General features: G+C 44.4%; 1 protein-coding gene across 4 annotated transcripts in view; it reads right to left on the bottom strand.

Moving 5' to 3' along the window:
* Positions 1 to 18,723, bottom strand: part of LOC126213489 (putative ankyrin-containing lipoprotein Lxx09580) — a 220,427-nt gene that overhangs the window by 36,741 nt on the left and 164,963 nt on the right. For 3 of the 4 annotated variants that reach the window (XM_049941311.1, XM_049941314.1, XM_049941312.1), the window contains exon 3: positions 1,376 to 1,952. In XM_049941311.1, the coding sequence (XP_049797268.1) occupies positions 1,376 to 1,952 (577 nt within the window). The remainder of the gene's footprint in view (positions 1 to 1,375; positions 1,953 to 18,723) is intronic. The other variant, XM_049941313.1, reaches the window with a different exon arrangement.

Here is an 18,723-nt window from a genome sequence, read left to right as displayed (position 1 = left end):
CTACTCACGCAGGCATACGTTGAATCAGGTGCTGGGAGGCTTCTTGGGGAATGGCAGCCCATATTTCATGGAGTGGTGCACTGAGGAGAGGTATCGTTGTCAGTCGGCAAAGCCTGGCACGAAGTTGGTGTTCTAAAACATCACAAGATGTTCTGTAGGATTCAGGTCAGCACTCTGTGCAGGCCAGTCCATTACAGGGATGTTTATGCTGTGTAACCACTCCGGCACAGGCCGTGCGTTATGATCAGGTGCTTGATCAGGTTGAAAGATGCAGTCTCCGTCCACGAATTGCTCTTCATCATAACCGCCTCCGAATTTTACTGTTGGCACTACACACACTGGCAAATGACGTACACCAAGGATTCGCTACACCCACTTGCTCTTCATCATAACCGCCTTCGAATTTTACTGTTGGCACTACACACACTGGCAAATGACGTACACCAAGGATTCGCTACACCCACTCCCTGCCACATGGTCTAACGGCTGCTCTTAAGCCACACATCACGAAGGTAAATGCCTGGTGTAAGAAGCGAAAGCATTGGACGATTGAGCAGTGGAAAAACATTGTGTGGAGTGACAAATCATGGTACACAATGTCTCAATCGGATGGCAGGGTGTGGGTATGGCGAATGCCCTGTGAACGCTCTCTGCCAGCGTGTGTAGTGACAACAGTAAAATTCAGAGGCGGTGGTTTTATGATATGGTAGTATTTGTCATGGAGGATGCTTGCACCCCTTGTCGTTTTGCGTGGCACTATCGCAGCACAGTCCTACATTCATGTTTTAAGCGCTTTCTTGTTTCCAACTGTTCAAGAGCAGTTGGGGGATGGCGATTACATCTTTCAACATGATCGAGCACCTGGTCATAATGCATGGGCTGTGGCCGAGTGGTTGCATGACAGTAACCTCTTTGTGAAGGACTGGCCCACACAGGGTCCTGACCTGTACGCTACAGAACACATCTGAGATATATTGGAACGCCAGCTTCGTGCCAGGTCTCACCGACCAACACCGATACCTCTCTTCAGTGCAGCACTCCGTGTAGAATGAGCTGCCATTCCCCAACAAACCATCCAGCACCTGATTGAACGAATGGCTGCGAGAGTGGAAGCTGAGATCAAGGCTAAGGGTGGACCAACACCACACTGAATTCCAGCATTACCGATGGAGGGCTTCATTGAATTTGTAAGTCAAATTCATCTAGGCGTCTGGATACATTTGATCACAGAGTGTATACAAGAAAATGGATATCAGTAGTAGTGTATTTTACTGCGCATGCACATCTAATTAAACTTTGTGGTGGACATTGTAGGCCTGGCAGTACACACACTTATCGCTGTGTAACGTGGAATTGTGACTTGTCGCACGCTTACCTGGTGTCTGTCGGTGTCTCTGCAATCAGGCGAACCAACTCCACAACAGTTTGTGGGTCGTTGACTACAGCCTCAGCCCAGCCCTGCGTCGCCATCACATGGAGCAAGTGGGCCTTTATAAAGGCGACGGCGGCCTGCTTCAGCCTGTTGGCGGAATGCCTAATCGCGATAACACCTGCAGCAGCCGCAGTCTCGACAGACAGCTGGGCGACCACCTGTTGCTCACAGTGCGCTTTCAGTACCGACAGGCCGTATACGTCGGCGGCGACCAGCAGCTTTGGGGCCATGCTGGGCAGCTCGGGCACCTGCAGGGTGTAGAGGTATGCCAGCACCTGGCGCAGCACAGGACCCTCTGTGTCCGAGAGTACGAGCTGGCTGCTGCTAGCCTCTAAGGTGACGCTACGGAACATGTCCGCAAACACGGGACTCCTGGCGGCCAAGACAGCCCTATGGGCCACAAGCCGCGCGTCCCCAGCCAGCAGAGTCACCACAGCGTCGTCCCCGGCGTCCAGCAGGGCTCCGAGATCCACGGCCGTGGCCTCCTCAGCCTCCTGAACGAGTCCCACTGTCAGCGATTCTGGAACACAGTTTCCCAATTGTTGGAAAAAGTGTGAGTGGCTCTCAGTGCAGAGTTAATCAATGCCACAATTTAAAGGCATTTCTAAAGGTGCTATCAGGATAAAATTTACACCCAACATAGATTATAGTGTGTAGATGAAGGAAATAATACTTTTGAAAATCTATTACATCTCCTCTTAAAACTTCCCTAATTGCTTGTACAAAATGCCACAGAAGGAATAGAGGCCTCTTTCTACAATTTCCTGCTCAAAGTATCAAAATGAATATCTAGCACAAAACTAAGAGCATACATTGTTCAACACCCAGTCCCGATTTCTGCAGTTATTTCAGAAAACAATGATATTTCATGCCTGAAATCTGTATCCCTCTGCCCTTATCTGCTATACCAGCATGTTTCTCTCCAGGAACTGATACAGGGGATGAAGTAACTGCTGTCACAGTCAGGAATGACTTTCTAGAAACGTGACATAGAGGTGGCGGGCATAGCTAGATGGCAACTTCTGACATATTCCAATATGACAGCACCCAACATTTTGTAGGGTAGTGGCATAACGCCCCAATGGATTAAATTAAATTTTATGAGGAGTACAAATAACTGTGCCTAATTGCGTTTCGCTCACAGTACTAAATTATTTCTAAAAGATCATGTTCATAATGACTATTTCGCAACAATTTGTAGCTACTACATAATTTATCATCAATAAATTTTTATTTTCAAATAATAGAAGTAATGAATGACATAATGTGGTGCATGCTACAGCTTGTCAAACGAATGTAAGAACTTCATCTTCCACACATAATCCTCCTGCTGCACACAATAGTTTTCACTTTGTACCATGATGGAGAAATCGAGACATATAGATCACATATGCTTCAATATCTCATAAAAATTTCTAGCAAATGACCAGAAACTTCGTCATCACTCACTTCATAATAATAAATGAAAAAATATTAAACTTCAACTCAACACTTACTATGTAGTGGCTACTATTGTAGTGTAAGATGTGTACAGTACTTTATTTTTAATATTATTTCTGGCACCTAGTCAGACACAAAGCGTTGGCAAGTTAAACTCGTTCGATTTCTGTCACTGCAGAGGTAAGGAGTCCAGCAATCAAGTGATTCAGAAACAGTAAGTAGAGTGCACGAATGTTCACTTGATTGATTTTAAGTAAAGGTGCAGGGTGAGGGTGACGCAAGTGTCAATAGAGATAGAAGTGGTGTAGAGGAAACAAGTTATGTAACAAGTGCATAACTTCACTGCAAACAGTTAGTTAACTTCCATTTTTGAATAGTCTTAGACGCAATGAGAAAGGCTACATTACAAATAAGAAGTACCAATTGTATAATTACATTAGTCTGAGGTTTAATAAAACATCTACAAAAGCTAAGTATATTTATCTTTCATCACTTTCAAAATAAAAGTTTTCAAAGGAAATATTCTTCTTAGTGGAGTTTAGTTAATCGCTAAGGATGATGACTTGGTGTGTGTGTTTGGGTGTTTGGGTGGCTGGGAGGGGAAGGGGGAAGTGGAGCTCTAGCTAGTGTCTGTTTGCACTCTGGGATAATGCTCTCAGAAAGGTTGCGAGCCATTACTGTAGGGGGATATGTCAAAGCCAGTCATAGAGAATATGCCATCTTTTCAACACACATTCTTTCCATCATTTCGTAATTGATGTCACCCTAACAAATTGTTGCAGATGGTACTGATAACTGACCTTTGTTGTTGTAAGTTCTTCATTACAAGCTGTAATTAGCGCTGAAAATAGTCATAGTTCCAGTTACTACATTAGACGATCAGGTTGATCCTTTAAATGACGTTTTAAATTACTAATGCTGCTATTTTATATCAGCTAGCTCTGAAAATCTGAGAAACAAGGAAGCCCTGGGAAAGACAACATTCCAGCTGAATTTGTCGAATCTGGAAGAATTGAAATTATAAATCTGTTAAATACTCCCTTGTGTAACATACAGGAACAGGGGAAATTGCCCTCAGACTCTAGAGAAACATTATACGATATTTATTCTTGTCTTAAAATACAGAAAATTACCGAAGTCTTAGCTTAGTCGTGAATGCCACATCAAATAAAAGCTTCCTCTGTCTCTGAACAATTGACACACGACTATCAGAAAGTCAGTTTGGTTTCGGAAAAAAACCGAAGAATCCAAGAAGGAGTAATATCTTTAAACTTAATTTTAAATTGTAAATAAATAGCTTTTGTAGGTATACAGGAAATGTTTCATGTTGTAAAATGGCCAAATAAAGTTTGAGGTACAGAAGAGAGTAGGAATATGCATAGAGAGTGATATGTAATGTGGAAGCTGTATAAAAAAGGAGAGGACTTCTATTGGAGTGCACTCTACACAGGTTCTACACATATTCATGAATGAATCCGGCAAGGTAGTGTACTATAAATAATTATCTTTAATCTATTCAACAAACACGTACTTAGGAAGGGAGAGTAGTGTTACATATAGTATAAAGGAGAATAGAGCAGGTATGCATGGCACAGCTGTTTTATCTGAAAGTGTATCCAATCTAGGCCTCTGGGTGCATCAGAACCAGAATGCAGTCCCAAAAGTGCTCCTCCAGGATGAATTGGGATAACGGGATTTAAATCATCTTCAATAACCTTCACATACTGTTCGGTAGTTACCAAAGGAATACCGCACCGATTATTCCATGAGTGGACATTGCACACCACACAGTCTCCCGTTGAGGGTGAAGTGACATCCCGATCGCCAAATGCTGACTCTCAGTCCCCCAACTGTGCCAATTTCACTTGCTAAAGCATCCGTCCCAATAAAAGTGGCCGACAACCACCTCGCGTGTTCGATGGGCATTCTAATTCCTACCGTGTCCCGCGCCTGTGGCACTGGACTGGATGAAGAAGACCCATTGAGTTCCCTCCATGGTCTCCAAATCTAACAGCTACAGACTTTTACTTGTGGGGAACTGTGAAAGATAACGTATATCGACGTAAGCCACGCACGCTGGAGGAGATTACAGCGACATGTGCAGCGATCTCCACTGTAATAGTGACTGACATAGTTTAGACGAGCCGGCCGCTGTGGCCGAGCGGTTCTAGGCGCTTCAGTCCGGAACCCCGCTGCTGCTACGTTCGCAGGTTAGAATCCTGCCTCTGGCATGGATGTGTGTGATGTCCCCAGGTTAGTTAGGTTTAAGTAGTTCTAAGTTCTAGGGGACTAAGGACACTACATGTTAAGTCCTATAGTGCTTAGAGAGTTGCGACGACCGCTCCTCGTTATGCTATGTGTATAGCCGTCGACTGTGAACTTTTTAACACTTGAAGTAACCATATGCTAAGCTAAAGGTTATGCAACATCTGTGATCGATTATTAAATGTAAAATAAACACATAAGTAATACTTTTCGTTACTTATGGTGTGTCTACATTTTTCTGGCGGACTGTATATGAAGAAGAAAGACGTAAATTAGTTACGGAGTTCGGCGTGTACACATTTTATTCAAAATGTAAACGTCACTACATATATTCGGATTAAGGTTATGACATCTTCGGTGTGACTGCCGTCATAGGCAATGACGTGGCGCAGACGAATAGCGAAATTCTGCGTGACCCGCTGAAGTGTCGGAACATAGATGCTGTCGATGACCTCCTGAATGTCTGTTTTCAGCTCAGCAATAGTCTCGGGACTATTGCTGCACACCTTGACCTTAACACAGCCCCACAAAAAGAAGTCGATGTATTCAGATCTGGAGAATATGGCGACCAATCGAGGCACATGCCAGTGCCTCCTGGGTACACCAGAGCCAGAATACGGTCCCCAGAATGCTCCTCCAGAACATCAAACACTTCCCTGCTTCGAAGCGGTCGAGCACTATGTTGTATGAATCACATCTTATCGAAATGATCGTAACTTTGGATAATCGTGATGATATCATCTTCCAAAACCTTTACGTACCGTTCGGTAGTCACCAAAGAATATTGAACTGATTATTCCGTGACTGGAGGCTGCACACCACACAGAGCTCCGTTGAGGGTGAAAGACTTCTCTATCACCGAATGCGCAGTCTCAGTCCACCAAATGCGTCAATTTCGCTTATTGACGAACACATCCAAGTGGATGTGGGCTTAGCTGCAAAACGAAACCATATTCACTTCAAAGTCCTGATCGTCAATTCTGCAGACAACAGTGTAGGCGAAACACGACTGCTGTTCCATGGCCCTCGAGCTTAAAGGTTGAGAAGCTTGAATTTTGTTTGGGAAAGATGCAGGTCTTCAACAACTATACGTCGCAGTGCCTCCCAGTTGATTCCCAGCTGTTGTGCAGCTCGTCTGATAGATTTCCTGGGGCTGGTTTGAAACACGTCTTGTTATGTTGATGTTTTCAGTCGTTTTCATCCTTTTTGGACGACCGACATTGCGAACACTGTCAGCAAGAGAGCTACCCGTTCTCTCAAACTTTCGAATCATATTCTTTATTTTTAGCACACACGGACCGGTTGTCTTCAGCTTGATCTCGGTCGCACCACTTCCTTTGAGCCGCATTTGGGCTCCTATTGCTAGCGTAGCAGGCCTCCACAAGTGGTATATGTTCAGGTACATTGTACCGTGACGTTTTCTTGTGCACATGGCCGACAAAAACTCGGCGCACGCGCATGCACATACTAATTACCATCATCCCCCGCGTCCAAGCATGCAGTTTGAACGTCATAAAGCAAACCGTTCAGAATCTATGAGGATTTCATGCCATGTAGGTCAATAATTGCACCCTCAAACTTCCTGGTAGATTAAAACTGGGTGCCGGACAGAGACTCGAAATCGGGACCTTTGCCTATCGCGGGCAAGTGCTCTGTCGACTGAGCTACCCAACCACGACTCACGTCCCGTCCTATGGGCTTCAGTTCTGCCAGTACCTCGTCTCCTACTTTCCCAATTTCACTAGCACTCCTGCCAGGAAATTTCCTATCAGCCCACACACCACTGCAGAGTGAAAATTTCTGTCGGGAAACATGCCCCAGGCTGTGACTAAGTTACGTCTCCGCAATATCCTTTCTTCCAGGAGTGCTAGTCCTGCAAGATTCGCAGAAGAGCTTATGTGAAGTTTGGAAGGTAGGAGACCAGGTCCTAGCAGAAGCCCAAAAGACGGGACGTGAGACCTGCTTGGGTAGCTCAGATGGTGGAGCACTTGCCCGCAAAAGGCAAAGGCCCCAAGTTCTTGTCTCAGTCCAGCACACAGTTTTAATCTGCCAGGAAGTTTCATATCAGCGCAGAGTGAAAATTTCAGTCTCGAAGTGTCACCCTGTATGAATAAGTTTCCTTCCTGATTTCGATCGTAACCATGTTGTTGTTGTTCTAACGGTCTTCAGTTCAGAGACTGGTTTGATACTGCTCTATCCTGTGTAAGCTTCTACATCTCAAAGTACCGACTGCAATCTACATCCTTCTGCTTAATGTATTCATATCTTAGTCTCCCTCCAAGGTGCTCTCCAGTACTGAATTGGTGAGTCCTTGATGCCCCTAAACATGTCCTACCAACAGATGCCTTCTTCTAGTCAATTTGTGCCATAAATTTCTCTTCTCCCCAATTCTATTCACTACCTCCTCATTAGTTACGTGTTATACCCATATAATCTTCAGCATTCTTCTGCAGCACCACATTTTGAAAGCTTGTATTCTCTTCTTGTCCAAACTACTTATCGTCCATGTTTCACTTCCATACATGGCTACACTCCATACAAATACTTTCAGAAACGACTTCCTGACACTTAAATCTATACGTGATGTTAACAAATTTCTCTTCTTTTGAAACGCTTTCCTTGTCATTTCCAGTCTACATTTTACATCCTCTCTACTTCCACCATCACCAGTTATTTTTCTCAAAAATGGTTCAAATGGCTCTGAGCACTATGGGACTCAACTGCTGTGGTCATAAGTCCTCTAGAACTTAGAACTACTTAAACCTAACTAACCTAAGGACAGCACATAACACCCAGCCATCACGAGGCAGAGAAAATCCCTGACCCCGCCGGGAATCGAACCCGGGAACCCGGGCGTGGGAAGCGAGAACGCTACCGCACGACCACGAGATGCGGGCTTATTTTTCTCCCCAAATAGCAAAACTCATCTACTACTTTAAGTGTCTCGTTTGCTAATCTAATTCCCTCAGCCACAACTGATTTAATTCGACTACATCCCATTGTCGTAGTTTCACTTTTGTTGATGTTCATCTTTTGTCCGCCTTCTGTCTGTTCTACTCGACTGCTCTTCCAGGTCCTTTGCTGTCTCTGAGAGAATTCCAATGTCATCGGCAAACCTCATAGCTTTTATATTTTCTTCGGATTTAAATTCCTACTCTGAACTTTACTTTTGTTTTATTTACTGCTTGCTCAATATATAGATTGAATGACATTGGGGATAGGCTAAAATCCTGTCTCACTCCATTCTTAACCACTGTTTCCCTTTCATGCCCTTTGGCTGTTTGAACTGCTATCTGGTTTCTGCACACATTGTAAATAGCCTTTCACTCGGTGTATTTAACCCCTACCACCTTCAGAATTTGAAATAGAGTATTCCACTCAATATTGTCACAAGCTTTCTCTAAGTCTACAAATGATAGAAACGTAGGATTGCCTTTCCTTAATAAACCAAATAACCGTAAACATACGCCAGTGTATTGCCCTTACATCTTTCACCTTAGACAAATACATTTGGCTCGCGTCCTGCCTGTCGTGGAGAGCACGCGCGCGGTTTCTCTGTTTACTCCCCACTGCGGCTCCGTGTACTGCTCCCTGTTAAGAGCGAGCCGTGGCGCACACTGAACGCCGGATGGCGACCAGGATCAGATTTCAAGTTGAATATGCACGACTACGACCTTTCGAAAATGAGTTGCACGGGATGATCTTCGCCTGGACCCACAGGTTGTAACTATCCATTCCCTTTTCTATTACTGGTAACGTTGAAGGTGTCAATATGCGCACCGAAGAATTGTGTACCGACATTGAGATCCACCACGTGCCAAACGTCAAGTTTAAGGACCCTGACAGATATGGAGGGGCCTCCATTCAATTAGGGTCTTTGAGCTCCCAATTGAGGTCCCACCACATACCGTCATGTCGTCTTCCAAGCCATATGGCAATGTACACAGTCACCAGGCCGACAGATGGAAATTCTTTGATACCAATCCTGTTCCTAACAGTGTCCGTCAAGCGAAATTTGAATTAGTGAAGCATGTGCCATTATTCCAAAAGCATCATAGTACAGTAACTGCATTAATCAAAGTAACTAATGACATTAAGCATGCTATGGACAGACGTGAAGCTACCATCCTAACACTGCTTGACTTTAGCAAGGCTTTTGATACTGTTGACTTTGATATATTACTAATTAAAATGAAACAGCTGAATTCCTCAAACAGCGCAATACACTGGTTCGACAGCTACCTCAAAAACATAAGTCAATGGGTCAGAGGAGTCATCATGGAAAAACGTGCGCTCTGGACTTCCCCAAGGCTCCGTCCTTGGTCCACTACTCATCTCCCAGTACATTAATGATATTTCTTCCGTGATTTACTCCTGCTACTACCATCTATATGCCGATGACATCCAACTGTACACAAGTGCAAGCCCCAAGAACATTGCTGACGCAGTAGCGAGTATGAACGCAGATCTTTGGTCTTTTTCTCGATGGGCACAGAATCTAGGTCTGAAACTAAACCCCAAGAAATCCCAGGTCATTCTTATATCTCATTAAAAGATAATCAGCTGGTACTTTCGCGAAAGAGTCCCTCAAATACTCCTCAATGTTACCCAACTACCCTATCAAAAAGCAGTAAAAGACCGTGGAATAATCTTGGATGAACACCTAAACTGGGAAGAACAAACTGTCCTAGCTTGCCGGGAATCGCTCTCCTCCCTACATGCAATCCAAAAATTTAGAAAAATATTTCCAACCCACGTTAAACAAAAATTAGTCCAAACACTAATCGCGCCTAATCTATACTGCTGTGATGTAGTTCAACAAATAATGAAAATTCGAGATGCCTCGAGCTAGTGATGAATGCTTGCGTTAGATGCGTATGTAATATACGGTTGTATGATCATATCAGTCCTTCATACTCCCAGCTAGATTGGATACGCCCACATAAGGTACGTGATCTCTGCATGATGTGCTTACTTCACCGATTTCTTAGTCACTGGTGCCCCCAATACTTATCTTCTCACATTAAACACCTATCGTCATTCCACAACCGCAATACCAGATCGGATACATCTAGCATTTTGGCTGCACCCTTACATAACACAAAATCTTTCTCTGTGTGATGCTCCATCTCAGCCATACGACTATGGAACGCGCTCCCCTGTGATCTGCATCTTATCCAGAACCACTCAACATTCAGGAGGGAACTCTAAACTTACATATTAGGGACGGTATAGCCACCATTGTTGTGCCCCTCTCATCTCTTTCTTTCTCCTCTCCATCATAGCTTCGAAGTTTACCATTTTATTTCTCTTCCTCTAACCTAGCTACCTCTTCTATATCTCTTTCACCCCATTCTATCGTCTTATGTCTCTGCTCGATGTGAATAACTCCAAGCTGCAAGAAAATAACGAGAAAATTCTCAACTAGGGATAGGACTGACATTCATAAGAGAAAAATATGTTTACTTTCTTATACATAGGCATTACTATTATTATTATTCTTGTTTGTTATAATTATTTTTTGATTGTTATAATTATCCTTGAACTACTGTTATAATCTCTATTTTTTCTTTAACATTAATACTGTATAACATGTGGTATGTCCATGATGTTCTGTACAAACTGAAATTCGTTCAATCTGAGTATACCTGGTTAGGTGTGAGAGAGGGCCTGAAGGCCCTAATCTTGCCAGCTAAAATAAATGCATAAGTAAAATAAATAAATATACCTTGTTATAGGAGAATGCAGGGCCATCGTCACATATGACATGCAGCCCCGTACATGTGCTTGTTGCAACTATGAAGGACATTCCGCAAAAACAGCCCCTGGCTCTGGCTTGGAGAGACACCGCTCAACGACGCTGCCCACATTGCGACGTCCACTGTCCATCCTGTCATCGATGCTGTGGTCACTGCACGAACTGCAGATCTTCAGCGCTACTCACATGATCCATTACAAACGATGACTGCCATCGCAGAGACTGATCTGGCACTTATTGCGTCACTGGAACCGCAGCTGTTAGCGGGAGGAGATACTCTCCTGCCTAGCACCGATGACAACAACACAGATATGGCTGCTAGTATTGTACCGACTTCTGCCTTCGTTCTGTCAGCCATTGAGCCAATGGACAATTGCTGCCACAACTCTGAAAAGCATGTTTGCAATGGAAGCGCCAGAAATGGCATTGTGACCATTGGATGACTACCTTTAACAAATGGTGCCTGATGATGACCAAATGTCTGATGACGCCAAGTCCTCTAACACCTTCTCTCATGATTGCTTAATTTCATAGTGACACAGTCGTGCCAACCCTTTTTGCGTGCATCCCAGGTGGCATAACTCTTTTGGTACCGACTCCACTTGTATGCACAGCAGATGACACAACATCTATAGTAATGAGCTTCTGGGAATATGAGGTAGAGGATGACACCACACTACTGCCTTGTGCTACCGAATGGAGTGTCCAGATGGTGGTATGGGGTAGAGCTACAACACAGTGACAGACAATGCTACAGATGCCCAGCTGGTATACCATGCACAGCCACTGACAGAGTGCCCGTAACTTTCCAGGTGGGCATGGGGACTAAATAATACAAGGCATGCTCAATGTCAATAACATCAATGCGCGCGATAAACTGACGATGTTACAAGGCTCACAGAACACAGCAGGTGCAGACATAGCCCTCCTCCAGGAGATCTATGTCACGTATTTCGTCAGCTCTTTCAGATTGTAAGGGGTCCGCAGGCCCGTACTACTAAGTTTGCACTCACACAGGTCGACAGGGCAACTATCGAGTAGTGTGTGCAGGGCGCGAGAGCTAGAGGGGGTTCACCGGAGTGCCGAGTGCGGCTTGGGTAGATTCCCGCGAGGCGGGAAGAACTGGGCGGAGAGCAGTTAGTAAGAGTTAGTGTGTGGAGAGTGCCGAGACCGGGTGAGGGAGGTCCCCGTGAGGCGGGCAGAGCTGTGCAGAAGCCAGCAGTTGAATTAATGCAAATTATCGACAAAGGGAGTGGCCATCGCCGCGGTTTAACCCCTTTGTGTTATGATTATACGGGAAGGTGAGAAAGTTTAATTACAGAGTGATTTCAGTGATATTGAGTGCCGCTATTGAACTTCCGCGTCTACCGCGCCGGCATTACTTGGATTACAGTGATTGGATGTTGCGTGTGACGCTTAAGAATAACTAGAGAAACCTGTGCTGAGATTAGCCGTCATTAACAGTGTATTGACGAAGGCAGTGGCTGTCTCCTTATTTTGTGCTTTTGCTAGGAATATAGATCTTGTTTGTGAAACTGTGTTGTGTCCTTCTTACCATCAAACAGTACTTATTACAGTATTTGCGAAGGACAATACGGAATGTAACACCCCCTGAGCAGTCCAATCCGATTGCCAGCCCATTAGGTACACGGTCACATTAATCAATCATCTAATTTTGGGCTGCTATTTTGATCCCGAACGAGCGGATAAATAAAAGGACGCGTTACACAGTTGGCGTACTGTGAAAGGACAAGTGCAATCTTCGGACGAGTCGCGATAGTAAAATAAAAAGCCATGTTACACCCTTGGCTTACCGTGAAAGGACAAGTGCAATTTTCGGACGAGTCATAATGAACAATAGGTAATTTACCTTACTTAAAGCCAGAAAACTAAATTTTTTCAGTGTGGAATCGGGACAGTGCATGAACGTTAAAATCGCGATAAGGAACAGTGCATTTTTTGAACAATACGAAGTAATAATATCTTACGATTGTGACAAAACTGTTTTTCTTGCCATATTAAATAGAACAATAGCGTCAATAAACTGTGTTGTAAAGTGCAAATGCGAAAATCCGCGCGAAAAACTGTGAAAAGTGGACACTAAAGAGAGACACGTGTGAACAGTAAAATAGTGAAGCGAGCCAAGGTTTCGTCACAAAAGTTGTCAGAAAGGTGTTCTGTGGTAATATGTTGACCGAAATTGCCTTTTGAACGGTGAAAATCGGACGGTTTCGTGTGGACCCATAAACTGGTATGCGGACGATAACGTATTGTGGCGACGCAATTAGTGAGTGACGTCACGCAGACCCGTGTAGCAGTTGCACCAAAGAGCTTCGACCCGCGAGGTGATTTCACACGACACCACGGCGAGCGACGCAACTTCGAGACAACGAGCGCAGTCCCGGCATCTAGCGGCCGAACTACGAACTACGCCCGCCTGCAGCGCCACGGAGCGGCCGACGGGGAACTACGTCGCCTTGCAGCTGATCAACTTCACGCGAGCTCCAGCGGCGGCCCAGCCACACCCACCTCAAACGTCAAAACATCGCGACTCGTGGTAACGTCGGTTGGTGAGTGAAGACGATGGGTTAACGTAACAGTAAATTGTAGTGTGCAGTATTCGCGATAAATAAACAATTTTTAACTGGTACTTATATTAGGAAAAGTGCTCAATGGCAGTAATTTCAAAAAAGTTGTGAAACATACTATGAAGTATAGCATGCTTACGTATGCACACTGCACTGTATAAATGGTAATGTTTGGTAATTTAGCATTTATAGATTTTGTGAGTGTTATGATTATCTTGTTTGAAACATTTTTACATAAACTGTGTATGTGGAAATTGTTACTGGAAATTTAGGTTTTTGAGGGCTGTTATGTTCAGTACCCATGCATGTTGTATCATTTTGGGAATTAACTGAAAGGATTGCGGGTACTGTTTGATTAGTTCATGGTAATTAGGAGTGTTTTGGGTTATTGGAGGTTATTTTGTATTACTTGCTTGGGCATTAAATATAAACCAAAAATGTCTTCTGAAGATAAGCAGGTCTGTGAGGCAATAGTTGAAAGAAAAGGGATAGGACAGGAAGACAGGGATGATTCAGGAATTAGTGATTGTGGATTGTCATTAGGAAGCCCATCAGCACATTCAACTAGTTATCCTGAGACACCGGGACAAACGACGAAAAATAAGTCAGTTTCAAAGGATGCAGATATACGATCGATGTTAGCAGAGTTGCAAAAGGAGGTTAAGGCATTAAAGGAAGATTACCAAAAAACTGGAGAATCATTAGAGAAACGTTTACAAGAAATGGAAGAAATAGTACGAAAATTCGGAGAATCATTAAAAGAAGAATTCCGAAAAACTGGAGAATTATTTAAGAAGAGTTCACAAGAAACGAGAGAATCACTAAAGGAAGATTTACAAGAGATCAAAACATCGTACACAAAGATGGAAGGTAATCTGAAGAAGGAAATGCAGGAGTTACCAGAACGATTGAAGATGAACATCGACGGAAGAGAAAATAAGCTACATACAAATATAGACCAGGTCCAGGGAGACGTGGAGAAGATGGAAGAAAGGTTAACAGAGAAGATAGAAGACGATGTTGAAGAAACTAGAACCGAATTGGGAGAAAAGATCACCGAGGTGACGCAGATGCAGAAACAGTGCAACGATGTGGTTGAGGGGGTAGGAGATAAGCAAAACCAATTGGCAGTCAATCCGAGAAATGCTATAGCCGTGCAGCGAGAAGAAGATGACCAGTGGGTTGTAATCGAAGGTGGGGCCTTCACTTGTGGAATCAAGAGGAAGAAAGGGACTACTAATTATGATCAGTTTGGAGGAGGATTATTGAAGAAATGCTGGCCCAAAAGTCGTCAGTGTGCAGGAACGTCGGAAGAATTTGCCAAACATTTGTGGAAATGGAACAAGATTATGGAACAACCCCTGAATGATAACGTCATGGTATCTGTGATAAAAAGAAGATTGAATCAGAAAAGGCAAGGAACCGTATCCAGGAGCCTAATTAAAGGTAGAGAGGCCTTAATGAAGATACTGGACCAATTGGAGTCTATTAGATCACGGAAATACAAGCAAGCTAATGATCGAAACAGAGAAGGGAGTAATGACCCAAGGATTCATATTAATCATTCGTCTGATTTCCGAGGAAGAGGCGGAGGAACCGAAAAACCAACTGACATTCCAGATGAGGTCCGGTCAAGAGTGAGGGCTACCAGGACCAGAATAAACCTGCTAAGACAAGGTTAGGACAATTAGCTGTAAAATGGACAATTGAAAGAGGAAAGGGTTTATTTACATTTGTGCTTTGTGACGTATTACAATTAGAGTTGCATATTTCATGTCAAAGATTATCTAAGGATGAATATAAAACTTGTAATAACTATGTTGTAGTAATAATTCATATGTCCTGTATTTAGGTAATGAATTTTGAGTATATATGTTGTAAGTTTTCATTTGATATTGGATTAGAGAGAACTATTGCTGATTGAAATGAAAAATTGTAATTTTGAACAATGACATTTATGTGATGCAATAACCTTTTGTAGAAATTGTTGTGGAGGCAGCCCACTACCGGAGTCCAGGACTATTCTGCAAATTGTAAATTCATTAATTATTTGTATCACATGTTTTGTTCGATATAAATATGTTTTTAAATCCCTTGCCGATTCTTTTTCACCTGCGGTTCAAAAGAAGTTTTTGAGGGCGGGGATGTAAGGGGTCCGCAGGCCCGTACTACTAAGTTTGCACTCACACAGGTCGACAGGGCAACTATCGAGTAGTGTGTGCAGGGCGCGAGAGCTAGAGGGGGTTCACCGGAGTGCCGAGTGCGGCTTGGGTAGATTCCCGCGAGGCGGGAAGAACTGGGCGGAGAGCAGTTAGTAAGAGTTAGTGTGCGGAGAGTGCCGAGACCGGGTGAGGGAGGTCCCCGTGAGGCGGGCAGAGCTGTGCAGAAGCCAGCAGTTGAATTAATGCAAATTATCGACAAAGGGAGTGGCCATCGCCGCGGTTTAACCCCTTTGTGTTATGATTATACGGGAAAGTGAGAAAGTTTAATTACAGAGTGATTTCAGTGATATTGAGTGCCGCTATTGAACTTCCGCGTCTACCGCGCCGGCATTACTTGGATTACAGTGATTGGATGTTGCGTGTGACGCTTAAGAATAACTAGAGAAACCTGTGCTGAGATTAGCCGTCATTAACAGTGTATTGACGAAGGCAGTGGCTGTCTCCTTATTTTGTGCTTTTGCTAAGAATATAGATCTTGTTTGTGAAACTGTGTTGTGTCCTTCTTACCATCAAACAGTACTTATTACAGTATTTGCGAAGGACAATACGGAATGTAACACCCCCTGAGCAGTCCAATCCGATTGCCAGCCCATTAGGTACACAGTCACATTAATCAATCATCTAATTTTGGGCTGCTATTTTGATCCCGAACGAGCGGATAAATAAAAGGACGTGTTACAAGATACACCACTCATGATTTCCATGCATCTGCCGTTGGATGTGGCATGACGTCCTTCTCTGTGAAGGCTTGATTGCCAAAGATTTCACTTTTCTCCTAGACAGAAGCGGCATGGCGCTCACTCTCCATGGCATCAGAACTGTAAACATCTACACCATCTGCCAAATACACACCATATGAAGCCCTCTCCACGATTCATTAAAATATAAATGTAGTGCGACTAGTGCCTCCCTCAGGCAGACCATTCGCCAGGTGCAAGTCTTTCGATTTGACGCCACTTTGGCGACTTGCGGGTCGATAGGGATAAAATGATGATGATGAGGACAACACAGCACCCAGTCCCTGAGAGAAGAAAATCTCCAACCCAGCTGGGAATCGAACCCAGGCCCTTAGTACTGGCATTCTGTCGCGCTGACCACTCAGCTACCGGGGGCGAACTTTCGATTTGTTGACACGTGGAAATAAGTACATGGTGACAGGGAGCGTTTCACACACCATACCAGCAATTCCCATCCATATACACGTCATCTCTCTCTCAAGCCCAATGGTTTGGGGAATATGAGCAGCTGAAATATGGTCCATTGGTTTTTCAGACCATGCAGCCTAGATAGGCACTTTCACCTCACGATACCCCTGGAAACTGAACGTATCTCTCCATTTGCCTGAATGCCGACAGCTCATGGAGGCAATATGGAAATCCGGCACCCTCTCTGCTTCCTTGAAGAGTGGAAGCATCTATTGATCCCTGATGCTCCAGAATTCTGACATGAAGATCTTCACTGGACTTTTTACACCACACCTGAGAAGGGTTGCCTGCTTTGTAGTCTCCCACAATCAGGCGTCTTTAGGAGGCTGTCACAACATCTGCACTGCCTTATGCCGGTACTGTAACATTACTGTGCTTAGGCAGACACTGTGTCTGATGGGAGTCTTCGCTTCCCTTGATTTCAGCTATGCCTTGGAAAGGGTTCATCGCTCTTATCTGGCAGCAGTGAAGCCAAATGTGGAATTCCCAGACAGCTGAGGTTCACATCTGCGATCCTATATGATGGTCGACTTATGCTGTCCATCCTGGTATAAGGATTGGTGTGGTAGATGTTCTTTCCAAAGTCCTTTGCGTTCTCGCCCTGGAACCGTTATTTTGCGGCCTCCATCAACTTCTCAGTGAGTCTGTGGGCGTCTTGGTCCTTGTCCTGCGCAACAGAAACGATGTTCAAGCAGCACTGAAGTGGGTGGAGTACTAGGGAATTGCTTCAGGCAGTGTCATTAACATTTGCAAATCTCGCGCGTTGCCTATAGGACGTGGGCTGTCTGCTGAATGCATTACTCTGCTGCAGGTCCGTTACGTGATAACATGTCTAGGCATTGATTTTTACTGCCAACTTGGAGCGATTTGTCGCCCTTAACAGTAGGCGCTTATTATGCTGGATCCAGGCAGAGCTCCTTTACCATTGACTCTGAACCCTGCACATCTATAATGGACGCAGTATGCAAACGTTTGTCTTGCATCGCAAATCCTGCACATGGCCCAAACTTTTCACATCCCGCCGTCAATAGATAGACACATGTTAGCCGAGATGGCATGTTGTTTAAGGTCCGCTATGAGTCCCCCACCCTCGTGAAGCGCAAAGGAGGCCTCAGCTTTTGTCATCTCCAACATCAAACAACTGCCCTCTTTAAATTCTTGGATGTCAACATGTGGCAACGTATTTCGACTTGTCTGATTAGCCTATTGACTAGTCTCTGTCGTTGCCCCAGCGCCGCAGACAAAGGTCCCAACGTCCTTTTCCTGGTGGAACTATTTCTTTCATAAATACAACTACATCTGAACCCCGCTTCTCCCTCCACGTCTACCGACGGCCAAGGTAGTGTATGTCTCACTGCAATTGCAGCTTCTGCTGAATGTGATTGAGGAAAAACAGCCCCTTTTCTCGTGGAATGCTGTATGGAGGGAAGTACAGGCCCTGACTATTGCGTCAGATGTCCAATCCACCTGATACATGATGGTTAATGGAAAGCAGATATTAAAGTCGCTTCTATGCAGGATACACCTCACAGCATCGCCATTACATACCACATGTGGCCTACAACGATATCTGTGAAGGCGAGGTGAATGATGTTTGGCCTCTGGTCTAGCAGATGTGGGCATTCATCTCATACATGACTCCTGACATCACTACAGTCCCAAAGCTTCTCTTCCCAGGCATGGACTGCTTCCTGTGGATTAAGACTCAATCAGGAGCTTGGATTAGCGGACATGCTGCCTACTACCTGTTTGGTGGTGGTCCCTCGACTTGTGGCAGTACGTTAATGACTGTCATTGAGCAGTTGTCGAGAAT

This window comes from Schistocerca nitens, chromosome 11 (assembly GCF_023898315.1).
Source record: "Schistocerca nitens isolate TAMUIC-IGC-003100 chromosome 11, iqSchNite1.1, whole genome shotgun sequence".
Classification (NCBI taxonomy): domain Eukaryota; kingdom Metazoa; phylum Arthropoda; class Insecta; order Orthoptera; family Acrididae; genus Schistocerca; species Schistocerca nitens.
Note: the sequence above shows the minus strand (reverse complement) of the source record. Positions and strands in the feature narration are given on the sequence as shown.